General features: G+C 38.8%; 1 protein-coding gene across 1 annotated transcript; it reads left to right on the top strand.

Moving 5' to 3' along the window:
• The first annotated feature begins 2,853 nt into the window (after nt 1-2,853).
• Nucleotides 2,854-8,573, top strand: mtx2 (metaxin 2). The gene is made up of 10 exons (XM_036569931.1): nt 2,854-3,000; nt 3,661-3,708; nt 3,800-3,846; nt 3,957-4,029; nt 4,233-4,309; nt 5,434-5,526; nt 5,686-5,724; nt 5,921-6,046; nt 7,335-7,411; nt 7,962-8,573. Exons 1-10 carry the CDS (start codon nt 2,961-2,963, stop codon nt 8,167-8,169), a joined length of 828 nt encoding a protein of 275 aa, XP_036425824.1. The 5' UTR covers nt 2,854-2,960; the 3' UTR covers nt 8,170-8,573.
• Nucleotides 8,574-10,242: the final 1,669 nt, after the last annotated feature.

Raw genomic sequence — 10,242 nt, 5'->3', positions numbered from 1 at the left:
ATGTAATGTAAAGAAATAGAATGTAATAAAGAATGAAATGTAGTAGAATGGAACAGAAGAATATACAATAGAATAAAATGTAGTATAATGTAATAGACAATGTTGCCCTTGTACACTGTTTAGCCTGTGTGAATTGCTTTTGTGCTTTTCGCTAATATTCGGTCTTTTTCAGAAAGCCGCTCACCACACAGCTCCACCTCTGAGAGAGAGACAGAAAGACAGGCAGAGAGAGAGACAGAAAGACAGGCAGAGAGAGAGAGAGAGAGAGAGAGAGAGAGGGAGGGAGAGAGAGAGAGAGACCTAAGGGACACACTGTTGGACCCGGGCTCTAATTTACGTTACTCTTTATTTTACAGTGTTTGGACATATTTACTATATTCATTTTGGTTTTGTACTGATGTGTGAAATGATTTTGATCTTTAATAAAGAAGCGAATGCAAAAATGTTTTATGAGACTTGTATGAGTTCTTGCAATTTTTTGTGTCTGAAATTAACCTTTATACTGATCCACATACTGACGACAAATCGTTTATCATTTCACTTTCCATCAAAACAGTTTCGTTTGCACGTGTCTCGTTTTATAAAACCAACAGTGATTTGGAAAGTATAGAATCAGTGTGTTAAACGAGGTTTTATCTTTCACCAGAGGCTGATCGTACCTTTCTCTTAAAAGGATGGTTCTTCAGATGGTTCTATATAGAACCATGAACACTCAGAGAACCATTTCATGCTTCAGTGGTTCTTTGCATGGTGAAAAGGTTGGCTAGCTATATGGTTCAATATAACGCCAGAAAGGGTTCTTCTATTGTTACGATGTCAAGCTTGTAACAACAGAAGAACCCTTTTGGTGCTCTACAGAAACATTTTCAAAAAGGTTCTATATAGAACCATATACAACACACCCACCAGTCTGAAGAACCACCATGTAAACAGCCATTTAAGTATACAAAGGATTATTTGAGTGTCCATGGTTCTATATAGAAACACTGTCTGTACTAAAGAACCTTTGAAGAATCACCTATTTTGAGAGAGCAAAAAGCTCTTGAAAGCATTCACCCCAAACAACCACAACACAGTGGATGAACACTGAAATAGTGACATTACAGTGACACATCTCGGGATCACGCAACAGGATTTCGCACTTAGCGTTTAATGCTTCATGGTCTGATAAGATCAGTGTAGCCGGGCCAGTTTGGAGGAACTAGAAACATAATAATCCATAAACTAATTATATAACATAATAAACTGAAAAATACAAAGAAATAACATTAAAGTCCCAATAAATCCTCAGATTTTAGAGCTGAATCCGCTCTGCAGCGGAATTTGAACTAACGGTTTTGAGCCGGCCGCGTTCTGACTGGCGCTCGAGCATGATTTGCATATTTCCATGGAAACGGATCAGTCCACTGAGCAGTGTGGAGGGGAGCCGAACAGAAGAGTGCGCTCTGCCCTTACGACACGGCAAAGAAAGACTGAACTGGAGATGAAAAATAGTCGATATTTCATTATTAATTCAAAATTAACTCAGAACACATTTCTCTAGCATACTATAGGCAAAAGATTAATGCTCAATAAATATAGGCAGTCAGCCAGACACCTGTAACCGACAACGCTAGTATGTTCCTGTAGGGTGATTTGTTTTATAATTTTATAATCTAGCTAACATTTGGCCTCATTCATCAATATCTTCCTTAGTCGTTTCTTAAATGTGTTCTTGAGAAAGGTCCTAAGAAAAAGTCTACGTCAGATTCATGACGTGTTCTTAAACCGCAACATTGTTCGCACCTTTGTGCTCTTGAGTGTGTAGATTCTGTTCTTACCTAAGAATAAATCTCAAATGAGAAAACATTGGTGAACGTCAGAATCTTAATGAAACCTGTGTAAGTGGGTTTAAGAACAAATTTCTTCTTAGGAACAGTCGGTGAATGAGGCCCTTTGGTATTATTAGCCTATCGGTAATACAATATTACCCTGTTCTATGGGACTGCCAGTATTATTGAACACCAAAGTCTGGCACCAACGCTGTAGACCTGCTTTTTCATTAGCATAATAAAAACAAAACACAATTAGGCTAACATTAAAAAAGCATGGGGGACATGCAGACATGCAGAATTTATACCATACAGGTACATTATTACAATTTAGCACAGTTTACTAATATCAGGATTGAGTGTGTTTCATGTTTTAGAAGCCTTGCTATTTACAGGCAAGTTGTATAATGAGTACTTAAAACAAAAACGTCTTAATTTAGGTTTATTCTGCAACAACCTGAAAAATCGCTCTTTATTACAAATAAAATAGACAAAATCTAAAAAGACGTGTTCTCTATTAAATTAAATTATTAAAGCTTTGCATTGAGTAACATAGATCATATCCATATATGATCATTATTATTATTATTATTATTATTATTATTATTATTAATTTAGCTTTTTATTTCATTTTATTTATCTCACTTCGAATTTTATTTTACGTTATTTATGTGTGGATGTATGTATTATTCTCCATTTGAATTATTTCAACGTAAATATATATTTAATTCTTTCAAGATGTAACCGGGGCTGTACATTTACCCTGTACATGACTGTTTAAATAAAACATATATTAAAAAGGTTCTGTTTAGAATTTAGAGATCTGATTATAATAACCATTATACTAATGTAAGCACCAGCTTTTGTATAGTTCATTTGATAAGCTATTCCTTGTGTAAAACAGTATTGCGATTCTGATTTCAATTCTGATTTAATTGCTAAGCTGATGGCAACCCCAGGAAAATAATAGGACTTTTATTATAACGTCAGAAGCGGGCACATATGATTGGACGAAAGGCCGGAAACGCTACCCAGTGTCTCGTCCCGAAGCTTCTTCGCTTTGCCCTTGTGTATAAAATTAATGTGTTTTTGTAAAAAGGATTTTTCTTGATTTCCTTTTCTTGTGTTGAGCCTTTGTTGTGCGTCGCCATGTCTCTCGCTGCAGAGGCTTTCGTCTCTCAGATGGCAGGTCTGTGTTCTGATGCCAACATGAAGGGAGGCTGAAAAACTGCAGAGAGCCAGATAGCTAACTCAACTAGCTAACCTAGCTAACGTTAGCCTGTCAGTGCACCTGAATCATCAGTCTTTCCATTGCCTTTTTCTGTTTCTCGTGACTTTACTAACAGCAGCTTTCTTTATTTCAAATGTAATTTTTTGCCCGGCGGCGTAGTTAATTCTGTCAGGGTTAAATTAGCTTCAGAGGTGAACAGTAATGAGTGCCATGTCCTCTGTTACCTGCAGTCAAGCACAGTTTTGATGTATTTGTGTTTTCACTTGTTTTCACTTTCATTTGTGTTTTCACTTATTTTACTTGAGGATGCTTGCAAACTTCTTGACCTACCTCTGGTTAGCTTGCCAGTCTTATTATGAATCCTAACTGGCAAGATAAAGCTGATATTCTACATTGTTCCCAGCTGAGTTCACACCCATGCATACTTATTTAATGCTAGTTGGATGTCCACTAGCTTCTGTTCTGTCACTCGTGCAGTCTTTATGTGTTACTGAGTGTTAATAGAAAGGTCAAATCAAGAGGAATCGCTAAATATACAGAAGATGTGGGGGAATGTTGAATATGTAATCTTCAATCTTGTGGGTGCTGTATTTATGATGTGAAATCTTTTTTTCACAGCTGCTGAGCCGTGGCCTGAAAATGCCACACTATATCAGCCTTTGAGAGGTAAGTCATGCACTAATGTTAGACACTGATCCAATGTTTGGTTTATAAAACTGTACAAAACGAACCACCATCTCTTTGTTTTTTTTTCCAGAGGATCAAATCCTCTTGTCTGATTGTGCATCCTCCTTGGCAGTTCAGGTGAGTGGAAAAGAGTCAGACCCTGTTATGTTATGAACTGCTGTAGAGCTGTTTTTTTTGAGCCAGTAAAGGCTGCTGGTCAAGTAGCAAAATGTTTCTCTGTCTCTCAGGCATACCTTAGGATGTGTGGTCTGCCAGTGCGAGTGTGTTGCCGTGCCAATGCTGAGTACATGTCACCATCAGGTAACGCAGCTGTCATGTTTTTCAAGTTTGTTTTCAGTGAATGAGTTAATTGAAGTGTATGTCGGTTATGCAATAGCTGTAATATTTGTTCATTAAGAACAGTGTTTGTTTGTGAAGAGCACTCTTGTGCAGTCAGTGTAAGTGCTTAGATGGACTATGCCTTAATATCTACCATTTCTCTGTCTTAATCGTTTCTGTTTTAGGGAAAGTTCCTTTCATCCATGTCAGTAATCAAGTTGTCTCAGAGCTGGGACCAATAGTGCAGTTCACAAAGGCAAAGGTATGACCGTGTTCATTTAAAAAACCCAATAAATACAGTATTGTGCAAAAATGAGAAACCACCCATTCATTTATGTAAGTTCCATGTAAAACACTAAGTAAAAATAATGTTATTGATTGTTAATGTCAGGAAAAAAAACAAAGCATTTAACATCTTAAAACTTATATAGTTTGCAGTGAAAGAAACAGAGGCCACAACAGCTGAATATAATATCAACACTTTGCCTTTATCACAGCTTTCAGTTTTTAAAGAAATCTTCAAGATTGTGTTTTTTTTTTTTTTTTTTTCCCCCCCATGCTTCTTGTAAAAACTTCCAAAGTTCACTCTTAGATGTTGGCTGTGCTGGGGTCTGGGGTGGCCTGTCCATTTTTCTGAGAACACCAGCAGCTTCCTTGTTTAAAAAGTGCATTGTGCATTGTGCTTGAGGTCGTTGTCTTGCTGTCAAACATTTTGAGTTATGATGTATTTAGATTTCTTTGTACCTTTAAGCATCCGTGATGCAAAAAACACAACTCACTGTGTTGTTATTCATCACCAAACTTGCACTGATCCTCCACCATGCTTGACTGATGGTTGTAGACGTGGTTCATCGCTCTGAGAGCATATGTACTGCCTTCTCTTAATTCTAAAGATCTCAAGTTTAGACTCATCAGTCTATAACACCTTAGTCTAAATCTCAGATGTCCAGTTTCAGTGTTCTTGTGCATTTTTTCTTATTTTGTGTCTTTAGCGGCTCATTGACAGCTATGCGTTCTTACAGACTCATAACATTGAGTTTTCTTCCCTTATATGTTTCTCCTGAAAATTTAATAAACAAAAGGCTGATCGCTGACTAGTACTGCACAAATATACAAATGAATATAAATGTTCATGCATTGTTAGTAATAATCACAATAAACTGTTCTTTCTCCAAGCAATGCCATTTGTTAATAGTAGGCTATGGTGAAAAATTATTCTTTAAATTGCAGATTGTTTTTTAATAATTACTGCATTAACTCAATTCTATTGATGTATGCATTCAAATGTGTATACTGAGGATTTTACAACAGCTTTAAGAATTCAGAAACAGTGCATCCGTTTTTATAATATCTCTTCCCCCTCCCCTCCCCTCCCCATTTCTGTAGGGCCACTCTTTGAGTGATGGCTTGGATGATGTTCAGAGAGCAGAAATGAAGGCCTATATGGAGCTGGTCAACAACATGTTACTCACAGCAGAGGTACAAGCCAGTGTATTTACCAATACTGTTAATTACATTGCAGGTTTAATGTGCTTTAGTCATGTTGGTTGAGGATCTGTCCTGTAGATAAAAATATTGCTGTTTTAATTTGAATAACACTTTTAAGGTTACGTTGTGTGTTTACTTCTTTCTCTCAAGCTGTATATTCAATGGTGTGATGATACCACGGCATCAGAGGTATGTTATTCTCAAACTCATGTGTACATGCACATTAAAGGCTATATAGATGAGCATGCACACATTAGCATTTGTAGAAATGAATGTTTGAATTTGAAAAATCATTGAAAAGAATTAAAAAGTCATTATCATTCCATTACATAATTAATATTTTTACACATCATCACAAACAACTCTGTGTTTGTATTTTTTTTAGATCACAAGGCCACGCTACAGTAGTCCATATTCTTGGCCTCTTAATCACATCCTGGCTTATCAGAAGCAGTGGGAGGTCCGTCGGAAAATGAACGCTATTGGCTGGGCAGGGAAGACTCTTGAACAGGTATGTCTCTACACCTGTTTCAGTACTCATTTTAACATGCCCTCATCAACTTGGCCTCGCCAGTTCCCCTTTTGGAAATTACTGACACCATATTAGAGGCTATTTGATTACTTAACTTGCTCCAGTGAAGTTTGGTGGGACGGGAGACAGAGTTAAGTGTCCACTTCAGCAGCTGAATTTGCCCAGAAATCATCACAGTCTGACACAAGTGCCTGTCAGACACCAAAGAAACTGAGGACAAGTGGCCCTGGGTACAGCACATTGACTGGAGATTGTGAGTTCAGTCCCTGGATTGTGATGCCAAGTAATAAGGTGAATTTCGATCACTGTAGTAGTTCCCTGCAAAGTGGACTGCACAGGGCATTCAGACATTTTAAGGGTGATTCCAAACCATAGGGAGTGAAAATGTTCCATTGAAAGGGATCTTGAAACTGCACAGGCAGTAGTGAACAACAATTCACTCTAGATAGCCTGCCAGTTTGATCAGTTGATCACTTATTGAATGTCTCTATGTTGCTTTGTGTTTGATTATGACACAGCATGATGTTTCAAATGGAGGTCATTATTTATCACCTGCAGTTCCATTAACCAGCATTCCGTGTGTAGGGAATATAATAGTACTGCTTAGGGACCCTGTGGAATGGAATGCAGCTCAAGAGAGCATAATTGGCCTTTCTGGGTATCCCATTACTCAGTGCGATGCAAGCTTGGGGGTTTCCCAACCTTTTTGTTTTTTTACAGCATAGGGTTTGGTTTCACAGTACAGGGTTTGTTGGTGATGTGGAAATGATGCCACAGCACATGATTAGTCTGTGCAGGATCACCAGCCATACCACACTAAATCCCCTATTATGTACATGATTCTGTGGTGGTAGGCAACAAAAACCAGGTGAAACTGTACTTCGAGTGGGCTGCTGCACTGGTTGCTGCACACGGCCAGTATAAAAGGTTACCTGGATAAACATAGAGGGGTTTGCAGGCATCACTTTGTACTGGTTGCATTTTAGAAATGTGTTGTATGTCATGAGAGGATAAATCAGCATTCCTAAATTGGTAGATATTTGGTGATTTGCATTGAATGGGGCTTTCCTGGTGATTCTCTCCTGAATGTGTGGCTTCTTTAGGCATACCTACTGTAGATCACTCACCCAGCGTTTTCCTTAGCTGTCTTTTCTGCCCCCTGGATGTTGGCGAGGCTATGTTGAAAAAAATTGAAACTCTGTGTAGGCCTATGTGTAGATGTGTTGTGTTGAAAGACTGTGTGTGTTTGTGTTTTCTGTTCTCTCAGGTGTATGAGGATGTTAGTCAGTGTTGTCAGGCTCTCTCCCAGCGACTTGGTACCCAGCCCTACTTCTTCAATAAGCAGTAAGTGATAAATACACTCAGGCTGACACATCATTATGAGCAAATACAGTTCTGGAGGGTCAGACTGCAGCACAGTGATTTCCCTGCCTCCATTCATGGCGCTATGATTGGCCTAGATCCACTTTTATCATTGGCCCCCCAAAATGACTGCTTATTGCATTTAGGATGCTATTTTCAAAAACACAATTCATTTTTGTAAACAAAACCAGCTCAGACTCAGAGCTCCTAATATGGGCATGACGGCAATTGCAAAATAACGTCACAACTTTAGACGTCTCTATTTCTCCTTCTGCAAGAGTGAAAGGTTCGAACTACCTGGAAATTTGTCATTCCCTCCCAGAATGGCAGTTCTGGTGCCATATTGCCTGGCTTATTTAGCAAATGAGTTCAAATTTTGGTGAGTTTGAACAGGGAAATAAGTGCTGTCAACTGTGCTGATTTGTCTCCCTCAAGGATGGGAGTTGAGTGCCTGTGAACTAATATAACACGTATATACACAATGCATATCACTCCATGATTTTTAATGCATGAATTCTTAAATTGCTTGAAGGCCAACCGAGCTGGATGCCCTGGTATTTGGTCATCTGTTCACAATCCTGACAACACGCCTGACCAGTGATGAACTCAGTGAGAAGATCAAGTCCTACAGCAACCTTCTATCCTTCTGCCGACGAATCGAACAGACTTATTTTGAAGAGCAGGACAGAGATAGCCAATCAGGAGCCTCACAACTCTCAAAAGGCCCCTCCCTTATTTGAGGCACTGCCGCCGTGTCTGGGTAACGTCCCTCTCTCCACTGTTGTAATGTGAGAAAAAGGTGCGGTGGTGAAAACAAGCTGATCCTGTGGCATCATATCAGAATGAATGGCTTGATCATCATTGTACAGAGTTAGTGTGTGTATATATATAAAACCCGCTCAGATCAGTGGACGGAAGGAGGTGGCTAGATCATTAAGACACAGTCAGCGTTCCACAATATTCCAGCACTCTTCCAACTGTCCTTTTGCCTGCTCGCAATGCCATATAAAGAAGTCTGCCTGTTGACATAGTGTAGAAGCTGAGATGTTCATCAGGAGTATTTCTTTTTCACTGCAGTGATTTCTAGTATAATTTGATGTACATGGAAGTGCCTACAAGGAAAAATAAACTCCACCAAAAAGTCTCTACTGTATTTGTCATTTCTGTTAGGTATTATATCTGAACAATAATTGCCAAAAAGGTCTGTTGTCCATATAGTACTGTGCACAAGTCAGAGACCCTTGATTTATTTCCTTTCCAGTTAAAATGACCATTAAGGACAAGTTATATATTTTTCTGGAGATGTTTCTCAGGCGATTAGATATAATATAATCCACTGGCATAAGGAAAGGGAATGTCAAAGGAAAATTGGAGGTCAAAGATTATTAAAAGAAATATATATTTTATATTATTACTTGTAATAAGTATAAAAGATGTTGTAGACCACCAAATTTTCAAGTGTTGGGCTTAGGCTATCTGACAATTAACAACACTTTATTTACAGACGTACAGATTAGGTGCAGGTTTGGACAGTCAGACTAAATTACGCTGCCCACTGCAAATCCATTTAATTCTAGATGGGTTTAATCTGGGCCTGGAAACAAACCTGGCTGTAGAAATGGTAGCTATGTTGAGCGTCCAGTAGAGGGCAGATTTTTCTTCTGCAGTGCTTTCCTACTTGAGAGACAACTAGTCCTGTTTGAACTTTTGTTTATGAACAAAAGTACAACCTTTTGGCTTTGAGCTGTAGTTAAGGTTGTAACACTGAATGTTGAACTGCTGGTTTAGATGTAAAGGACCTAAAGGTAAACCTAGCTTTAGCTTTCAGAGTCTGATACTTATTGACAGAACAAGCTCCATGTTTGCCTTGTAGCTGTTGGGCCTGCCTGAGCAACTTTTCTGGTTGTATAAAAGAAAAACACATTTATTGCATTTTGACAAAGTCCTGTTCACATGGTCATCTTTGCAATGCTACTGGACAGATACTTTCAGTCATACAAGGCCGGACTCCTATCTCTTTGAATGGGGAGAGAACAAAATACTCAAAACCAAGGTGAGAAATACTGGGTGTCATAGTGGGGTCCAGGACCTCCTAATTAACCTTTTGTCCCCCTGAATGTCTCAAAGTCAAAATTATGGGGGTTCCTGAAAATAAACCTGACATTGTGCTGCCTGTTGAGATAAAACAGTCACTTAAATACAAATTCAGGGGAAGGTTGTTTAGCTGCTTCACGTACAATCCGCAAGCTTCTGCCTTTGATATTCCTAACTAGCTGACTGGTTCGCCCAGTTGGTCTTTCATAGCCTAGCAACTGTATGGCTGGGATATCTCAAAAAACTTTACAGTGTGTCGTAGCATATATTTAAATCTGAAAATGTGCTTGATTTCCCAAGAGTTTGGTGGAAAGAGTGATTTGATATTTATTTCACAAACCAAAGACACAAAAGGAGATGTGTAAGATCTCAATTAATGTGGAAGAGCACATTACCAAACTAGAAAGAACATTTTCAAAAGCTAAATTGTCAGACCAAACATCAACGTTGATGTGGCAAGAGAGTTAGCAGCCAGCCAACATGGGACCCACCGAATACCCAGGGGGCATTTCACACGCTGCTCAAAACTGAAGGCCAAATTACTGTTTCAAAAACATATGTGGAATCACTTATAATCTGAATGGTTTGTAGCGTTCGGCTCATTAGCACACAAAAAATGAGTTCAGGTTGTTCTGGCTACCGCACTGCACAATTCTCCACAACAAGGGGGGCTTTTCCTGCTCATGGCGTAACTGGCAAGCTGCTCTTTTTCTAGAAGG

The sequence above is a fragment of the Colossoma macropomum genome, unplaced genomic scaffold (assembly GCF_904425465.1).
Source record: "Colossoma macropomum unplaced genomic scaffold, Colossoma_macropomum, whole genome shotgun sequence".
Taxonomy (NCBI): domain Eukaryota; kingdom Metazoa; phylum Chordata; class Actinopteri; order Characiformes; family Serrasalmidae; genus Colossoma; species Colossoma macropomum.
This window is presented reverse-complemented; position numbering and strand designations above follow the sequence as displayed.